This window comes from Chrysochloris asiatica, unplaced genomic scaffold, assembly GCF_000296735.1.
Source record: "Chrysochloris asiatica unplaced genomic scaffold, ChrAsi1.0 scaffold00108, whole genome shotgun sequence".
NCBI classification, from domain to species: Eukaryota; Metazoa; Chordata; class Mammalia; order Afrosoricida; family Chrysochloridae; genus Chrysochloris; species Chrysochloris asiatica.
The window spans coordinates 1,186,409-1,207,060 of NW_006408626.1; the positions used below are offsets into that span (position 1 = coordinate 1,186,409).

At 40.7% G+C, this 20,652-nt stretch overlaps 1 protein-coding gene across 1 annotated transcript in view; it reads right to left on the reverse strand.

The window, feature by feature from the left end:
- USP13 (ubiquitin specific peptidase 13 (isopeptidase T-3)) overlaps positions 1-20,652 on the reverse strand; it is a 164,259-nt gene that overhangs the window by 6,300 nt on the left and 137,307 nt on the right. Inside the window, exons 14-20 of the mRNA XM_006867718.1 lie at positions 20,323-20,411; positions 17,387-17,509; positions 15,635-15,661; positions 14,363-14,506; positions 12,607-12,773; positions 10,499-10,652; positions 4,411-4,501 (exon numbers count right to left, since the gene is read on the reverse strand). Of these exons, the coding sequence (XP_006867780.1) occupies positions 4,411-4,501; positions 10,499-10,652; positions 12,607-12,773; positions 14,363-14,506; positions 15,635-15,661; positions 17,387-17,509; positions 20,323-20,411 (795 nt within the window). The remainder of the gene's footprint in view (positions 1-4,410; positions 4,502-10,498; positions 10,653-12,606; positions 12,774-14,362; positions 14,507-15,634; positions 15,662-17,386; positions 17,510-20,322; positions 20,412-20,652) is intronic.

Here is a 20,652-nt window from a genome sequence, read left to right on the forward strand (position 1 = left end):
GGGAGTAGAAAGCCTCATCTTTCTCCCGCGGAGCAGCTGGTAGTTTTGAACCGCTGACCTTAAGGTTCGCAGCCCGATTCGTAACCACTACGCTTAGTCAAATACATTAATTGCTTGCACATCTCAAGAATATTAAATCCATACCTGGATGGAGATTAAAAATCCCACAGCCCCGTACAGTGGATCTAAAAGAGTTGCCCTGATTCTAACACTTCTAAACAGTGTGATGGTAAGTTGTTTTCTTCTCTTTGCACCAGTTTCTTACTTACCGTGAGAAATCCACCCACTTAACAGCATTGCATGAGGCCTAAATGAGCAATTCAGGATAAAATACTGAATTTAAGTGTAAATGTCAGGATTATGAAAGAGTAGGGAGCTATTCTTGTTTATGAAATTGGATATTGCTTCACAGAAGATGTCTGATTTGTCCATGATTATCGACTAAACGAAGACTAAAATTCAAGCTTCGTGATTTTGAACAGGGAGATAGGAGTCCTTTAGATAATGAAATGATGCTTATCTTCTCACAAGTACTTTATCCTCTTGCCATATAGTGCAGCACTCTGTATTAAGCCCATGTGAATTCCATCTCCAATTTCCCAGACAATCCTATACCAACACATAAGTGGTTTAATATACCCAAAATCATTGGGCATTCTTTCCAAAAGGCATTTTCCTCTCTTTGCTTAAAAACAACTCATGTATAGACTCAGAATCACATACATTTTTTTTTTTTAATTATTATATATCTTAGTAAGCACTGGACCACAAGGTCAGTTTGAACCTCAAGGTTGGCAGTTCAAAGCCACCAGTTGCTCCTCCAAAACCTATACGGGGTCGCTATGAGTCAGAATCAATGCAACAGCACTTAATAGCAACAATAACAATTATTCAAGTTAAACATGATTATCAATATAAGCAACAACCCTGTGCATTATTCAAGACCTCCTGTGGGAGCTAACGGCACAAGAGAGAACCTCTGCAAACACATTTGCAAAACTAACTTCAACAGGTACGAAGTTCCCATTTATATTTGCTTCCAAAGAGAAATTGAAGGTGAAGAAACCAAACAGGAAAGCTTTTAATAATACTTCTGAGTTCCTAGGTCTTATAAAAACCAAACCAAAACAACAACAACAAAAATACACCTACACACAATCCAAAGTATATGGAGAGATCTCTTTCTATAAACAAGAAAAATAGTTTGTAGCAAGGTAAATCATTTAAAATCTTTTGACTTTCAACAAGGAAACTGTCAGAGTATCCAGAAGAGCTAAACAAACTGCCTAAATAGCTATGTCCCATAAAGTGAGTAGTATCCTTCCAGAGAGTGTGGTGGCTCCATGTAATAAGCACTGGACTACGAACCACAGGCCTACAATTCGAACTCAACAGTCACTCTGTGGGAGACAGATGAGGCTTTCTGCTCCCTCAAAGACTTAAAGCCTAAAGAATCCTACACAGGATCGGTATGAATTGGAACCAACTCGATGGGTACTTAGAACAACATCGCTAACTGAAAGAAATCTGAGGAGGATGTTAGCTTTTACGAAAAAAATTAAAAAGTGAAACCTGCATTCAGAGTTTGGTTTACAGCAAGCCTTTAAAGATGGAACATGCACCCCAACAGTAAGAATGGAATCATCAAGTTCCTTCCACAGGAACTACAAGCAGAATCTTAGCACCAAGTCACCATAGCTTTGAACTCTATCTGTGAACTCTATACGTTAGTGAGATTTTCAGATGCATGAGTTCTGTGGTATGATTTGCTAGATTATTTTTTGGATCTGGGAATGCCCAAAACGGTTTCCCATGTAAATTAATGGGGACTGCTTCATCACTTCATATCATTTTCACTTTAAAAAGTTTTTCATAAGAAAGCTGAACTTTTGGAGAGCAAGGGAAACATGTAAATATTTGAACTTAAAATAATGTTTTCCCTGTCCCCAACTCCCACTGTACAACAGGAAGAAACATATCACCTCCAGTATACTAACACTTGGCTCATACCATATATTTGAAAGTAATTACTTCTCCCACCAGATGAATTACCTTCATTCCTATACTGAAAATAACCAGTGAGGGGGGAAAGTTGGAGCTTTTAGAAAACATCTAAATTCATTAAAAGAGAAGAGAAAACTCTAGGAAAATTGAGAGTATCTACCACGAGGTCAGCAGTTCACTCCCAAAAGCTACATGGGAGAATGTTGCAGACCGTGTAAGACTAGTCAGAGGTTCGAGGCCCTCTAGGGCCGAGTGTAACAAATGAGGTCACTGGCAGTTAATGGCAAATTGCTTTCATATTAATATTCAGGTATATATATTAAATTAATACACTGGAGCCTTTGACAATCCACAGATAAATGTGATATTTTCCTAAAGCCGAGACTGAAGGTTGCAAGGTTAAGCCTTTCTCCAAAGGATTAACTAAAAATGTCTTAGCTACTTCACAGCTCTTTGTTCCATAGACAAAGAACCCATCCTCCCTAATCCTTTTCCAGGTGCAGCCCATTCACCTGGGTGTCTGGAGTCCTCCTGCAGACTTGGTTCAGGAAGCCAAAGCAGCAGGACTCCGCCCAAACTTTTGTCTTTATCTCTCACCTTCCCCCACCTTAGCTCAGGGGCTATAGATATGTTAATTGGGCCTGAGAATCCAAGTTGCTAGCCTGGGATTCGAACCAGCAAAGCACAATGTAAAGTTACCTGAATGTCTGGAAAAGTACTGATGTTAGCTGTACCTTGCCTAAGTCCCTCCCAGCTTGGTGTGAAGCTCCTCCCCTGAATAAAGCAGAGGCCCGGGTCTCCCCAGGTGTGCATTACTGGTTGAAAGGCATGGACTAAAGATTGCAGTGCATTACGGGTTGGAAGGCTTGCATTAAAGATTGCAGGGCAGTGAGTCGCTGCCTGCAGAGGCCATGATGCCTGTAGTCCCAAGCCTGCCCACCAGTGATGTATCCACCCTGGCTTTGGGGTGCCTCATTGTCTCCCTTCTTCTGTCTGTGTATTCTTTCGCTATCTCTATTGCCGTCAGGTATCCTCTCCTCATGAACTGAACCCCAATGTCGAGGCGGGTCCCCGACAGGAGAAAGATGAAGTTGTCTGCTCCTATCAAAATTCACAGTTTTGGAAACCCTATGAAGGGTCGCTTATGAGTTAGAATCAACTCAATGGCATTGAATTTGGATTTTGGTTTAAAGGCAGTTGACAAAAAGGACCAAATCATAAAGGGTTCACAATTTGTGATCCTTACCCCAGCCAATTCAAAATTACCAACCCACTTGACTTCTCTTTGCTATACTGACTAAAACTCCAACTATCAAACACTTTTCTTCATTCATATATAGTGTAAAATACATTAAATTTATACAAACTTAAGTTTGGCGTTGTTAAGTGCCGTCGAGTCAATTCCGACCCATAACGACCTTTTATAGGGTTTCCGAGGAGCAGCTGGTGAGCCTGAACCGCCGACCTTGCAGCTCAAACGGCTTTGCAGTCTAGCGCATTAACCCACAACGCCACACCTGTTATTAGGTGCCATCAAGTTACAGTGACCCTACATACAACAAAGCGAAACCCTGACTAGGCCTGCACCATCCTCATGATTTTTGCTGTATTTGAGCCCATTGTTGCAGTCAATGTGTCACTCCATCTCATTTAGAATCTTTCTCTTTTTCATGGACCCAGTACTTTTCCAAGCATGAGGTCCTTCTCTAGGGACTGGTCCCTCCTGACAACACGTCCAAAGTACATGAGATGCCATTTTGTCATCCTCACTTATAAGGAGCATTCTGGCTGTAGTTTTTCCAAGACAGATTTCTTCTGGCAGTTCATGAGCTATATATTTAATGTTCTTTGCTGACACTATCATTAAAAGGCATCAATTCATCTTTAGTCACTGACCAGCTTTCATATGCATATGTTGTTGTTGTTGTGAAGTGCCGTCAAGTCGGTTCCAACCCATAGCAATCCCGTATAGGGTTTCCGAGGAGCAGCTGGTGAGCTTGAACTGCCAACCTTGCAGTTCAAACGGCTTTTCGGTCTGACGCATTAACCCATAGCACCACACGGTACTGAAAATACAATGGCGGGTCAGGCAGACTTTGGTCATCAAACTGACATCTTTGCTTTTTAACATTTTAAAGAAATCTTCAGCAGCAGATTTGTGAAATGAGATACATCGTTTGATTACATGAGTGTTGCTTCCATGGGGGTTGCTAGTGGTGGATCATCTTCCAGTACTATATTAGACAATGTTCCACCATTACTCATAAGGTTTTCATTGGTCAGGTTCTTCTTCCTGGTCATAGTCTGGAAGCTCAACTGAAACCTGTCCACATAGCTGGTATTTAAAATGCTAATGTCATAGCTTGCAGTATCACAACAACACACAAACCACCACTACAAACTTACAGAGGAGTGATGGCAAGTTCCCACACTAAGAAAGAAGAGCTGGGAGTGAAGTCTCTGTCCTCAGAACTGTGGGTCCCTGTGCTGAGAACTCCTAGACCCAAGGAAAGATTCATGTCAAGGACCTTCCCCCAGAGGCAACACAGAAAGAAAAGCTCCCCCTAGACTGACACCCTAAATTCAGACTTCTAGTGTAACCTGTGAGTAAATTAATTTATGTTGGTTAAAGCCATCTACTTGTGATATTTCTATTATAGTGCGGTGCTGTGGATTAATGCACTGAACTGCAAAGTCAGTTTGAACCACAAGGTCAGTGGTTCAAGCTCACCAGCTGCTCTTCCGAAACCCTGTACGGGATAGCTATGGGTCGGAACCTACTCGAGGGCACTTAACAACAACAAGGTAACTTAAGACAGAATTTGTCTCCCAGTGGTGGTTGGTGGTAGTTTTATGTTGTCAATTCTGACTCATAGGGACCCTGTATAGGATTTTCAAGGCTGTAAATCTTTACAGGAACAGAAAGCTTCATCTTTCTTCCATGGAGTGCCTGGTGAATTTGAACTGCTGACTTTGCAGTTAGCAGCCCAACGCATAACCCACTATACCACCAGGGTTCCTTTGTCTCACAGCAGAATCGCTGAAAAAAGTCCAGGAATTGTGGCCAGTGCTCCAATAAGAGACAGAGAGAAAGACAGAAAGAGAGGGAGAGAGAGAGAGAGTGTGTGTGTGTCTTACCAGCAGACAGCTGGTGCTCAGCTTCTCTGTGGAGCTGTACCTTGTCTCTCCTGCTCCTATTCCAGGCTGCTTTCCTCAGGGAGCTCTGCACGTTAGGAGCGCCATCATTATGTAAATGAAATCTCTCTCTGCTCCCCTGGCTGGAAAATCTCAGCTGCAGCAGAAAATGCCTGAACCATTACAGCGATATGGCTGAAGGAGCCAGAGCAGGTTTTAAGTAATCACAGCCTAATTACATTGGTAATCAGTGAGTTCTTTTTAAAAATAAATAAATGCTCATTAAGAGCAACACAAAAACAGGAATGATTTTGCAAATGACAGAAGCCCCAAGACAGGTCAGACTGAAGGTCTGATTTCCCATTTTTTGAATTTTTTAGAAACTCAACAGAAAATCAGGTGCTAGCCTTAAAATGTGTTGTTTTTGTTGCCTTGGAGTTGATTCCGACTCTAGTGACTCCTACATGTTCCATACGGATTTCCAATGGCTCAAACCCAGATCTTTCTTCCCAGGTGTCTCGGGATGAATTCGAAACATCATCTTTTAATTTGCAATCCAGAGACCCCGTTTTAGCAATTTTGTTGTCGTTAGGTGTCATCGAGTCAGTGCCGACTCATAGCAACCTTATATACAGCAGAAGGAAACACTGCCCGATCCTGGGCCAACCTCACTATTGTTGCCACGCTTGAGCCCATTGATGCGACACTTGGCCAATCCATCTCACTGGGGGTCTTCCTCTTTTTCTCTGACCCTCCACCTTACCAAACATGATATCCTTCTCCAGCGACTGGTCCCTCCTGACGATAATTCAGAAGTATAAGAGACGAAGTTTAGCCGTCCTGGCCTCCAAGGAGCACTCTGGCTGCACTTCTTCCAACACAGCTGTTGGTTATATGGGCAGCCCTTGGCACTTTCAATATTCTCCTCTAATACCATAACATCATTTTAGCAATTAGATACCACTAAAATAAGAGTTTCAAGCCACGACACAGATTTTATAGTCTTGGAAAAGTTATATACAGTGTCACTGTGAATTGGAATAGACTTAAGGGCAATGGATTTGGGTTTTTTTGTTTTGGAGTGGTTAGTTGCCAGAGACAGAGGTTCTCAAATTGTAACTGCAATAGAAGCACCTGGAAGGTCTGTTGGAACCCAGATTGTTAAAGCCAGCCCTCAGAGTTCCTAATTCAGTCTGGGGTGTAGCGTAAGAATGTGCATGTCTAGCAAGTTCCCAGATGTTGCTGCTGCTGATACTGGTCTCAAGAGGGAACAAACTAGAACTCCTGCCTTAACGGAACCAATCTTTCCCTCAACCTGCCTCACTGATGGGTGTACGGGTGGGCACAAAGAGGACTCTGGGACAAAGACTCTTCTACTTAAATTAAACCAGGAAAGATATAGGAGGTACTGGCAGGCATCTTATAATCATTACAGAGTTGTTGTTATGTGCCATGGAGTCAGGTCTCACAGCGACCTAAGGAGCACCTGGTGAGCTTGAACCACCGACCTTGCATTTCAAACCAACCTTGCAGTACAGCACACTAACCCATAATGCCACACCAGGACTCCATTACAGAATTAGTCAGATGGAAACAGAGCTTCTAAATGGTTCATTTTGGTTCAACCCCCTGCTGAAAGTTTACATTTCCACCACAGATATACTCAATCAGAATCTATATTTTAATAAGATTCTTATGTATACATAAGGGCCCTGGTAGTGCTGTAGGATAAGCATTGGACTGCTAACTGCAAGATGAGACTTCTGTTCCCATATCGATTCAGAGCCTTGGAACTCCTACACAGGGCTGCTATGAGTCAACATTGATTTGATGGCAGTGGGTTTGCATGTGTTTTCTTATGTATACATAAGAATCACCTGGGCATCTTATTAAACTGTAGAGTCTGATCCAGTGTATGTGGGGACAAAGGCAAATTCTCAGCAAGGACTTGAACCAGAATGAACCAAACGGCCCATTCTGCAAGCCTGCCTCCTGACCCCTGGCTCTCACTCCCTCTCTGCCAATGAGTCTAGAGTCCTCAACTGCTCCCTCTCTCTATGTCATCATCTCTGCATCCATCTCTGGTGTCACTGCTTCCCTGGAATGTTAGGGTCCTCTGTTCCTGGAATGTTCGATTAACTACTCCCCCCTTTAAAGCAGCATTATTATTTTTTTTAAATGTTTTATTGTGAATTTTGTGATAGTTTACATGGGAGAACATTAGTTTTACATTCATTCTATCGTATATTGTCTCATTGCCATGGTTACAATCCCCTCCAAAAGCAGCATTATTTTTAATAGACAAAATTTAAATAAAATAAATTTAAATGTTGAGCAAGTATTTATTGCCTGGAAGGAAATTAAAAGAGGCACTTCTTCTATGAACTGAATTCATCCTTTGCAAAATTTATTATTTAAAAATCATTACTGTCATCTTCTGAATGTAGAGATAATTTTATTATTTGAAATTTATTTTGTAATAATCTTTTGTTTAAATGATAACTATTGTTGATAGCTCGGACTCATAGCAACCCTATGTACAACAAAGTGAGACACTGTCCAGTTCTGTACCATCCTCATAATTATTGCTATGTTTGGGTCTATTATTGTAGCCATTGTATCAATACATCTTGTTGGGTCTCCCTCCTTTTCACTGACCCTCCTGAAGCAGGCTGTCGGTCTCCAGGGGATAGGTCCCTTCTGATAACATGTCCCAAGTACACGAGATGAAGTCCTGACATCCTCACTTTAAGAAGCATTCTGACTGTACTTCTTCCAACACAGTTCGTTCATTCTTCTGGCAGACCATGATATATTCAGTATTCTTTACAAACACATAATCCAAATGCATCAATTCTTCATAGATTTTCCTTATTCCTGTCTAGCTTTCTTATATATATAAGACAGTGAAGAAATTTGAATAAGACTCCTATTAACTGGTCTTCCTTGTAGACATATGGATGTTACCCTGTCATAGAAGGCACTGTACTTCAGGAAACACAACAGACTTTCCCTGAGATGGTTTACCTCCCAGAATTCAGCTAATGAATCATTCCATCATTCATTTGCTGGTCATCTACCATGAGTCAGGAACAGTACAGGGGAAGCTACTTAGCAATATTTGTTCTTCAGTAAAAATCAAACTGGAAATATATTTGTTGAGTTTAGTGTGCTTTAAGCTTGTTCGTTCTTTTCAAAATGAAATGTTTTACTGCTCTTATATTCTGCATATCCTGTATTTGATTTTCTAATACTACATCACTACCTATTAAGTAGTATGATTACAGAGTTTAACCCATCTTTTCAAAATGAAATGTTTTACTGCTCTTATATTCTGCATATCCTGTATTTGATTTTCTAATAGTACATCACTACCTCCTAAGTAGTATGATCACAGAGTTTAACCCAAAAACCTTGCAGGATGCTTGAAGGCATCATTGTGGCATCCTAGTCAAAGAACAACTTAAAGCCCAGCAGTGCCAGGAATATCTGCAGATCTCCCTGAGAACAGGAAGTCCCAAAGAAAACATGTGGCCACTCTGTATCACTAATGACCATCTTCAAGAGAGAGCGGTTGGTGTCCCCAAGCTAGGAAAGAAGAAGGGAAACCATAATGACCAAACTCTCCCTCTCTCTGCAGCCGAACACCTTGGCAATTTTACAATGGCTCCATCTTGTGGTTAACTTCTGTGAGAGAGAACTCCTCATGCCCAAGGAGAAGTCCATTACAGAAAATCGATGAGCCAGTGAACCAGTGGACATGGCACACGCAATAAATTTCGCTTATGAATTATTCAGGAACTTGTCCATTACCAGTTACAAGCTTTTAATGTTTTAGGCAATATTTTCAAAAAGTAACACTAGAGCACTTAGATAAATATAGAAGCTGGGAGAACAATATCTTCTTCTTTTTTTTTTTAAATATTGGAAATAAAACTGTTTCTTCCAGTGGAAGAAATTCCAATTTTATATTAAAAAGAAGAAAATAGCTGTAGTAAATACATACATGTTAGGTCTGGTAAGATCACTAATGAGTAAAGCTACAGCTATCTGGTTACAGGAACAATTGCTGCTAATTCAAATTTAATAAAATCCAATTGTAATTTACTTAGTACTTCCTATTGGCTAGACACCATGATCTTTATAAAAGTAAAATGGCCTCTGCCCTTCACATGTTTCCTGTCATGTGGAAAACACAGATACTTACATAATATATTATAAGAAGTAATTATATTAAAGATCAGTACTGATACCTCCAATAACAGAAGAACAAACAGTATGTTATAGTGGTTGCAGGGACCAGACTCTGGAGCCAGGCTTCCTGAGTTGAATTTCTGCTCTACTCATCACTACCTTGGCAAGTAACTTTCTCTACCTCAGTTTCCTCATCTGTCAAACAGGGATAATCATAGTATGCACGTCATAGGGTTATTGCAAGGATTAACTCTGGTATAAAACAACAACAAACCCAAGTGTGGTTAGTATTGGTGTAATTATAGCTAGCAGCTGAGGTAAGGTTAGGTTGGCTGTGATGAGGATCTAAGAAGTTTTCCAGAGAAATGGGATCTGTGATTACATCTTGACTAATGGTGAGGAGTTTAGTGTGCAGTGAGTGATGGGAGAAAGGGATATTTCACAAACAGAGGTGCACCTCAGCGAAAACCTGGAGGTGAATGAGAAAGGGGTCAGCAACTCAGTGGGCTTGTGTGGCTCCTAAATTATAGAAAGCAGGGGGGTGGGAGATACAATACTGGAAGATGAGGTAGGCAGGGATCTAACTGTAGAGTGGTGTAGGATGCCAGGCAGAAGATTCTGAACATTACTCTGTAGGCCTGAGAAGCAGGGTATCACAGTGCTTAAGAATATGGAATCTGAGTTTGAATCTTGGCTCCAATTCCTAAGAGCTGTGTGACTTTGTGCAAACTACCTAATCTCTCTGTGCCTCTCTAGTCCCACCTATGAAAATAAGGAAATGAAGTACTTACTTCATGGGGTGTGGTGAAGATTAAATGCAAAGTGCTTTGAACAGTGGGTTCCTGGCAGCCATACATTGATTCAAGAAGTTTATAAAAAAATTACATTATCTTTTCATTCAATGTTTCCACAAACTTTCTGAAGTCCTTCATATACTTATGTCCGTACACTCTAGGTGACATCACTCTGAGTTAACCCAAGTCTTATCAGACCACAGTGGCCTATGCAAAGTGACAGACTGCACCACTTTGCATAAAGGAGATGGGATCTGTGCTAATGTTGGGATATGGTAAAGGTTTTAATATGTACATATTGAGGGGAGGGAAGGGCATGAGCCTAGTGCAATGTCATGAATGCTCAGACAATCCCTACAGCAGGGACTTACTTCCAGATCCATCCTTGACTCTAGGTCCTTCAGGCTTGGCTTCAGAAATAATGTTTGCGTTGGCATTATTCTCCATCTCAATTACAAAGTCTCCATCCTCTCCAAACTCAGGGTGACTGAAGATCCAATCCAGGGCTCTTTCCAGATTATGATTCTAATAAAATAGAATATTTTTACAATGTATATAGTTCCCAAGCCTCATTATTTCCTGACCATTTGAGCCAGGATGTCAAGCAGATAGGGCAGGATGCCTGCATTCATTAGTCCTAAGTGCCTCCAAGTAAAACGTTCTGACTCTGCGGATGAAATGCATGGTCAGCTGGCATTCTGCAAGTCTCCCAGCCAAGATCTCTAATTGGATTCACTGGGAAACAGTTCCAGCCAGCGGAGCAGCATTCCAAAGCCCGCATCAATTGTTAGCTCAGCATTTCTGTAGGCTGGTGCTGAAAACCATGGCACACAGAAAGCTAAAGGGTACGTATGGCCTGGGCCTATGCGCAGCCCTTCCTGTAGTCACAATAGTTGCACATCCTACCAGTGGTGCTTTGTGCAAGTGACGATGCAAAACTGAGGGCCACCAGTCTGAGTAGTATGTGAGAGCAGCCTCCTTCGAAAGGTTGGTGGAACAGTTAACAGGTTGTAGTACAGATAAGATGAATGCCTTGATTAACAAGGACAACTTGGGTTAGTTAAGTGATTTTTAAACTGAACTCCATACAATTCAAACCAATAACCCATTTAACCATTTCAGTCTTCCCCTTGTTTGTAATGTCACTGTTGGGCTAAAGAATTTGTTTAGACACAATCAGCACTTCAACTGTAACATTCAACAGAGTAAGCAGGATCCAAGAAAGTACCCCAAATGAAACAAACTCTGGTAGAGCTATTTTGAGCATTTTAAGGGAAACAGATCTCTCTATAGTCACATTTTCATGATCCATTGTGACTTCAACAAGGAAACCTAGCCAGCAACACTCAGAATAGGTGGAAGGAATCTGCAGCAGACATACATGAAAACCGGAGTCTGGCTGTACCAAGAATAGACGGGTTTTAAAAACAAAAGAAAACAAAAAGAAGTACTTTCCCTCAATACTAAACATATTATCTGTGCTACAGAGGAAGAGTTCTAGCTACCCCTCTTTTCCACATCCCTTCTCTCCTGGAAATATCGAGATTTCTGACTAGTGTACCTCATGTGCAGCATCCATTCGTCTGTCAGGGGAGGCTTAACTGACACCACGATGCTGAGCTAGCCTCAGTGGAGCCTCCAGATTAAGTCATGCTAATAAGAAAGATCTAACAATCTACTTCCAAAAATCAGTCAACAAAACCTTATCTATGGACCACAGCAGTCTGATCCACAAGCGATCCTGGTGATGGCAGGACCAGACAGTGTTTTGTTTCATTGTACCTGGGGTTATTGTGAGTTGGGGGGCAATTCAACAGCACCTAATAACTACCAGAAGAACTTTCCTTCTCTACAGGAAATTTCAGTGAGTCATTCAGTATTCTCTATGAGGACTTTTGAGAGACATTCCACCAAGGTCTTACTCAACATTGAACCTCATATATCTCTCTTTGTTCCTTAGCAAGCAAACGCAACAATAAATCTATGGGTCCCCTGTTAACAGACAAGATGATATGAGATTTCTTTCAGCCTGGTCATCTTGTCCCAGTTTTATTATCTTCTTATTCTTAAAACCTCTGAACTGGTTCTCTTAATCACTTATTTTAGCTTAATGTATACAACATCTAGAAGGAGCTCTGGTAGTGTAGTGGTTACGAATCAGGCTGCTAACCTCAAGGTTGGCAGTTAGAAATTACCAGCCACTCCATGGGAGAAAAATGAGGCTTTCTGTTCCCATAAAGATTTACAGCCTCGGAAACCCTGTACAGAGTCACTATAAGTCAGAACCGACTCCACGGCATATAACAACAACAACATACAATATGTAAATACACCTTTGTGGGCAAAATGGGAGTATAAAGTCAAACACACATACTACAAAATGGTCAAAAGACACTGCAAAAGCTCAATTTAAAAAAATATAAACTAACTCCAATAAAAGGAAGGCATCCACACTCGTGTCTCTCTCTCTCATGCTCACCGTTGCTCTGAGGGCCTGGATAGCCTGATTTCGCTGGAACCCCATGGAGGTGATGATGGCTACAATTTCCTCCGGAGGTTGGTTATCCAAACCAGTAGCACCAAAAGCAGAAGCTCCGGCAGAAGCAGCTCCACCATAGCCAGGTATGGTCAGCGGCTCAGCAAAATCTACAGAAAATGATCAAACTCATGTCTTTTTCTTTTTTGTTCTTGAATGAGCAACTTAGAAAGAAAGATTAAGTTGCAGTAATCAAGACAGTCAGACGCTGGCATAGGACAGACAGCAGGTGGATAAAAATTCGACAACTGTAACAGAATTCAGAGTCCACAAAGAAACCAAAAAAAATCCACAACCAATTGATTTTTTTTAATAAAGATTCCAAGACCATTCAATGGAGAAAGAATAGTTTTTTTCAGCAAATATTGCTAGGATAAATAGATAATAATCTGCAGAACAACCAGCTATAAAAATCTGTAGTAGTAATTATGGTATGTGGTTGTGAAATGCTGTCAAATTGGTTCCGACTCATAATGACTCAGTCTAGGGTTTCTGAGAAGTAGTGGGTGGCTTTGAATGGCTGACCATTGTGGTTCAAACCAACCTTGTGGTTCAGTGCATTAGCCTGCAGCACCACACTAGAACTCCAGAATTATGGTACACTCTTTGTTAATTCACTTTAGCAAATTCTCTAACCCACAGGGGCAATGGGAGCTAGCAGGTGAGAAGGTAAGAGTGCCATGTGAACTCCCAAGATGGTGGGTAGTGGAAAAACAGTTCCTACTTTGTAGCTAGCAAGTCAGAAGACTGGGTGCCACGTTGATTCCCCAAACTTGCAACTACTACCTGTTATTTGGCAATGGGAATGATGGTTTCCTTCTAACTTTTAAGCATTGATTTAGCTTCAGGTGGCTAGAGTCAGAGAGAGTGCTGTGAAGACAGATGACAAAGACAATAGAGAAACAGAAATGTGAGGACTGGATTACTCTTTGAATTTGGAGATGATATTCATGCTAATCTTCAGCATGCAATACCCAAGAGAAATGAAAACACATGTCCACACAATAGCATTATTCATAGCCAAAAAGTGGAAACAATTTAAATGTCCATTATTTGATGAATGAATAAACAAAATTTGGAGCATCTGTATGATGGATTACTATTCAACAACAGGAAGGAAGGAATACAAGCTACAACATGGGTGAAACTTGAAAACAGGATGCTAAATGAAAGAAGCCAGATTCAAGAAGCCATATAGCACATGATCTCATTTATATGAAATGTCCAAAATAGACAACTCCACAGACAGAAAGTATATTAGTGTTTGCAGATGGCTACAGGGTTAGCACTGGACTACTAACCACAAAGTGGGCAGTTCAAGCTCACCAGCTGCTCCATGGAAAACCTATATAGGGTCGCTATGAGTCGGAACTGACTCACCAGCACTTAACAACAACAGGGGAGGAGGGAATGGGAAACTAATGGATATGGAGTTTCTTTTGGAGAAAGGGTCAAAAATGTAAAAACACTGAATTGTGTGTTTTTAAAAGGGTGACTTGAATCTCAATAAAGCTGTTATTTCAAAAAAGAAGAAGCAAACAGATTGTGAGTTCAATTGGCTACCATTGCAAAATCCTCCACTGCAACAGATTATAAACTACAGAGTCATTTTCTGGGACACACCTACATGGACATGGCAGCACCAAGACTTGGCATCACTGAAGATCTCTCAGCTATTTGCCATTTTCCAACCACCTACCAGGCTCTTCCATGTGAACAATGATCCAGTTGAAGGCAACCTCGGCTCCCATATTTCCAGTAAAGTACACGGCCTTCCGACACGCTTCTAGAGGGAAGCCCATCTCAGCTAGCTGCATCACTGATGATTCATCAATGTCTGATGCTGCAGAACACAATAGGATATTCTGGTGTGATAAATAAACGATTTCTCCTTGTCTTAGCTCCCCTTCTCCCTTTAACCATATACAACTCCAAAAAGGGTGCTATTTTATTAGACGTGTGGGTAGTGGTGTGTTGTTTTAAATCATAAAATATTAAGGTAGTTGAGCAAAGCTGGTGTCTTTGACCTACGTAAAGAAGCCAGGGTAATCACTTGAACAATCCAAGCACTAAAAAACAACTGCCTAATTTCATATGGGGACATTTATTATATTCCAGAACCACTTCAGTCTCCCAGATCATCCTCAAGAACTCTACAGCAGCCCCTCCTATGACTGAAATGTGAAGATAAAATCATTATCTACAAGCCAAAAAGTCTGTTCCTTAAATCTCACTGAAAGTTACAGAAGGTCTTTAGATACAGTCAGCATCATTAGTAAGTAATCAGCTTTGGGAAATAAAGAGCCCAAATGTTAAGTATAGGACAGAATGTGTTTTTTAATTGCATACATTAGAGCAAAGATATTTAAAGAGATAGCTTTACAAATATAACTCAGGCTCACACAAACGATTTTACTGTCTTTTCTTAATGATATATGCATATTGATATACAGAAAGATGTGTGTGTCTACCCATACATTTGGGTGTACTTATATAAACTTGTATACAAACACAGTGCTCTCAAATTGTACCAAATTGAGACAAACACAGGATCCCAAGATATATATATAAACTTTACATTTTCTATGTCCTGAGGTCTCTAATGTACTGAAAATTCTCTTCACGAAAGATGTCAATCAGTAGAACTGAAGAACAAGTGATAGAGTCAAGATTCAAACCAGGGCTGGTTGGCTCTCATGCTAACGGCCAGTCTCCTAACTCACAAGGTTCAAGGAAAAGTGGAATTGGAAGATAATGGAATTTTCCAAAAAATTTTTGAAGCACCCACATGCATCACCACATCACTAATTTACCTTTACTGCTAACACAACTTGCAAGCAAAGAAACTGGTCCCATCTGGGTAAAGCTGCAAATACACATGTATGTACACAGACATGCCCCTTTGTTAAATACCCACAGACAAATGTATAAGACCAATAACAACTGAGAAAAATGTGTTAAAGATACATACGGTCTATCAATTGGTTCATCAGACGATCTGGAAATTAAGAGAGAGAGCAGAAAATGAGGTCAAACCATGCCTAAGAGTTTTAGAAAAAGAAAAACAGTTGGTCCAGGGAATTCCCAAACTCTCAGACCCCTAGGAACCCCACACTGTTTTCAACTCCTCAACCGTCTACACAGACAACCCCAGTCAGTATAATACAGTCATTACGGTAATGACGGCACTGAACAGCTCTCAGGCACTTAGGCCAGATACAACATGATGCTCAGATTATCATCTTAATAAACCAAATAACTTCTCCCCTTGTATTAGAAGAAAGAAAATCTAGTAGCGTAGTGGTTATGAGTCAAGCTGCTAACCTCAAAGTCAGCAGTTGGAAACTACTGTCACTCTGAGGGAGAAAGATGAGACTTTCTGTTCCTGTGAAGATTTACAGCCTTGGAAACCCTACACACGGTGGTTACTATGAGTCGGCAGTGACTCCACGGCACACCATCACCACCATTTTCAAGAAGTTTGTATAATTACAAACTAAGGAGTCTGTTATGGCCATTGGAGAAATAGCAGGGACCGTACTAATAAACCATCTTGTACTTCTTTAATATTCATACTGGTCCTTTCATGAACCATGTGGGACCACACAACCCAAACTGTCTTATGTGCTGGCCTCCTCCCCACTATCAGTATCCCAGAGGTTAGCAATTGATTTAAAGAATGTAAACAGATGCCTGTCTTAAATCCAGTTTGGCTCCTTTGGGCTCATCCTCCCTTCTTCTTGCACCTGGACAGTAACCAATACTATTCTGTGCTCAACTGATGGAAAACCTTTGGCATAAGGGCCCAGAGCGCTCTATCATTATTAGCTAATTTACCTAATTAACTCATTTAGGAAGGAAAACAGTAAAGTGGTGAGCAAACTAAGCCACAAATGAAACTGACTTCATTAACTGAGCTAGTAATTAAACCAAGACTTTTCTGATACTGCCCTTGAACTGAGGGACCCCGCTGGCACAGTGGTTAAAGCACTCAGTTACCAACCAAAAGGTTGGCGGTTCGAACCCCCAAGCCACTCCTCAGCAAAACGGTGTGGCCATTGCTTCGGTAAAGACTGTAAACCCATGGAGCAGGTCTATTCTGCCCTACAGTGCTGCTATGAATCAGAACTGGCTGGATGGCAGTGGGTAGGTGGTCCTTGAACCCAGAAAAGGAAGGTAACTAATTTTTGTGTGTCCTTTTACCTTAAAGAGTTAGGTGTTCTGAACAATAACCAAGTTACCATTCACAGAGTGAAAGAGAAATACAAACAGCTCCCTTGCTATGAAGCAGGGAGAAAGTCAGGGAGGTGAGATGTGGTCAAAAATTTTAAACCAACATACTCTAATGAATTTCCCTTTTTGGTTTTTACAAAGGCACTCCTAGGAATGATACAGCTCTCCGAGGGATTGTCTAAAAGCCTTCAGATAGCATCCTTCTCTCCCTTACAGGTCCATTTGGAGAGCTTAAAGAGGAGGGAGTGAATCACAGCCTGAGGCAAAATAACCTAACAAGTTCTAGAGATCTGTTGCCCTAGTTGCCAGTTATTCTATTGCCACAGGCCTATTCAGCCACTCGTGAATGCTAGTTTCAGTTTCCTGGTGCCTGTGTGCCTATAATGGGTTATATCACTGGAAGACAGTCAAGGAAAACAACAGCAGAGTGGAGGAAGAAAATCACGTGACGATTTCAGCTGAGGCAGATGGGAGGTTAGTGAGATGGTACCTTTTGGGTCATCAGGAATGACTATGGGGGGACTGATGTCCGGAAGTTCCTCCTCTCCTGGCTGTAACCCCCTGGCTCGAAGATGATTGATATCAAGTAAGTCTGGCATATCAACAGAAACATCTGCAAAATAAAGACATTATACTCACTGGACCCTGAAAATTCCCTAACAGTCTTAGTATAAAACCAGCACTAACAACCACTAACTTTACAGGCATGTGTCTAGATAGAGCTGAGAGATGGCTTTCTGTTCCCTGGAAGAGATCACTGGGCCAGCAAATCCATCACAGCTGATTCGACTTTAATGGAGAGTCTTAGGACAGTACACAGGATGGCAGGATTTCACAATGAACAAGAACAAATGGATTAAGTCAGAGGTCACACACCAGCAGCCAGAGATCATTTGTAGCCCAGCCACACTCTCTTTCATGTTTCCAAACTGTTGGCAATAAATTCCAAATTTTAAATGAGAAGATTTGATTTTTTTAAAAGGGCTGATTTTCAGCTGATTTGGAAAAATACAAATAAGTACACATTCTCATGTGCCTTCCACTCTACAACACAGGAATGCTCTGTGGGACAGGTGGACACAGAGCCCACCATTCCTTATTGCCCCCTGATCCTGAGCATTGTATTTGTGACATTTTGATCCTTACAGTAGAGAAATGTTTTTCTAATGGCTTTATCAGAAGAAAGACCAAAATCGCTGTGTATTCCTTATACCTAGCCCACTTGTTTCTTTTATAGTATTACCTGTCCTCTTCAGGCATCTGAGTGTGCACACCCTAGTTTAAGCCTTTTCTCAAATCATAGTGAATCCGGTGATTATTCTTCTAAGATAATAAATGAAGAATGAGTTTTAAATATTAATTTAATCCCAAATATCTTTGTTTTGGTAATACATTTTTAACTTCTCACTTCAATTGTTATGCATTGATTTAATCAAATATAAACTTGGTCAGTTTTCCAGCCCGTTGAGATTTAATATTTCACATATTCAGTTATGAGAGTGTTGAAAAATGGGTTCAAATGTGAGTCTAGGATATTTCTTTTGAACTAGCAAGCAAAACCTGAAAATACTGTTCCTAAAACCAGTTCTGATGCCAGACACATAAATCTTATTTCAAAACCACCATCCAAATAACAAAGGTTGGTTAAGAACCAAATTTAGTATCTCAGCAAGCAGCAAAATCAAAAATATTATCTGCCCAACAAAATCAATACAATCCCTCCACAAGAAAAAGATTCAGATTCACTAAAGAAAGCTTTGGGAGCCCATTAAATTTGGCAAATCTGTGGAGTTGAATTCAAATTCTTGTTCCTTTAGAGAATGTCCAAGGACAAAAGACAAATGAGAAATCGTTTACTATGCAATTCAAAGCTTTCAGAACAAGTTCATTTTCTCTCAAGTCCATAAAAGTAAAATTGGGTGATCAGTTTTCTGGCCTCTGCCCATCCCATCCACCGGGAAAAGCAGAGAAAGTTAGTAACAGCCCACCAGGATTTCAGATGGCCAAGACAGGCTATGTAAACTGTTAGTGTTGGCGATTTCGGGAAAGTGGCTCATGCCAGTTTTACATGTTACATTCTTTTTACCTATCCCCTTCAATTGACTATACCAATGTAGAAATGTGAGATCTTTTTTTAAAGTGCTCAAAAACTTGAAAACTTTTAAAGATTTAAAAACTTTAAAAGACTTGCAAATGCTCCAATACGGTTGCTCGAGAGGGTTAAACTATACACCATTCCCCACCACTGAGACAGCCTAATGGCATATTTCATATTAGATCACCATGATGGAAAAATTGCTTTTAGTCATCATCTTGAAAAATTAACCTCTTCAAGTCATATCAAATTAGCAAGAAGGAAGCCCAATTAAGCCAAAATTAGATCCCTCTTTTGACTTTTTAATAAAACGGGCTATATCAATTTGATTATTAATAGAACTCTTCTGATTTAAGTGAACATGATTAGTCACCCATGCCTGATTTAGAGGCAGATGAGAGACACTAAGCAGAGAGCATACAGGCACCTCGGACTATGGAGATATCTGTTCCTAGTCTTTAAGAATTTGTAGGTAAATCAAAAGAGGTGCATCCAATTCTTATTTAGACTTATTCTAGTGCAAGAAAAGGCTCAACACCTTTTCAGCAATTTAAAAGCTGCACATGCAGCAAGTGAGGGTGACTGAGATAAAGAATCTGTTGCAAGTATGGATTGGTACAAGAATCCCTGGTAGTTAAAGCACTCAACTTCTAATGGAAAGTTTGGCAATTCGGAATCATCAGCCACTCCATAGAAGAAAGATGTGGTAATTTCTTCTGTAAAGATTTATAGCCTTGGAAACCCTGTGAAGCTATTCTACCCTGCTCTATAGGGTGGCTATGAGTTGCTTTCGTGGTTAGGGCTTTGTTCAGTCATCATAAAGTGAGGGCAAATGAACATAACATTAAAGGGCAAGTAAGAGCTGTCTGTAAATCTGAGGTTCATAACCCCCCGGAGATTGCTTTTTATTTTCAACTGCTTGCTACTTGAAGTGTGGTCCAAGGCCCAGCAACACAAGCATTACCTGGGAACTTGCCAGAATGCAGACCCTCAGCACCTTGAACCGCACCCCCACCCCAGAACTGCTGGATCTGCATCTACAGTTTATCAAAACCCTGGGTAATTTGTATGCACATTAAAGTTGCAAGGCATTGCTTATTTGATAATGTGAGGATCCTGTCTTCACTCCCAGAATCTAGCCATTCCAGAGCCCATTACTACAGGGGAGGGATTAGTATACACTTATTATATACTCTGATTCCAAAGAGATAAAGGGGGAAACACTGGTAAAAAGAATGAAATGGCAGCCAACGACATGGGCTCTTTCACATGCCATGTTTTCAAAATAGTTAATTTGAAGTTTTAAGTAAAAGCATGCAAAAGATACCTACCAAATTTTTTGGGAACCCAGTCAAGACCAAAAGTGAACTTCTTTATCTGCACTACCAAGTATTCAGGGAATGAGGCAAAGCGAGATGTTCTGAGAAACACAAGGGGATTATGTCAATGAAACATGGCATTCAGAATTGTGAATACAGTTCATAAAGCATCATAAGCTTTGTTTGAGGCACACCTGGCAATGCACAGGCATATATGGGTGCACACACATGCCCTCGCCCCTGTTCATTCCTCCTCACCTTTGCACAAAATTAAAACATGTAACCTAAGGAGAATGTTGTCCCCTGACAATGATACGGATCCATTTCAAAATCCTTACTTGC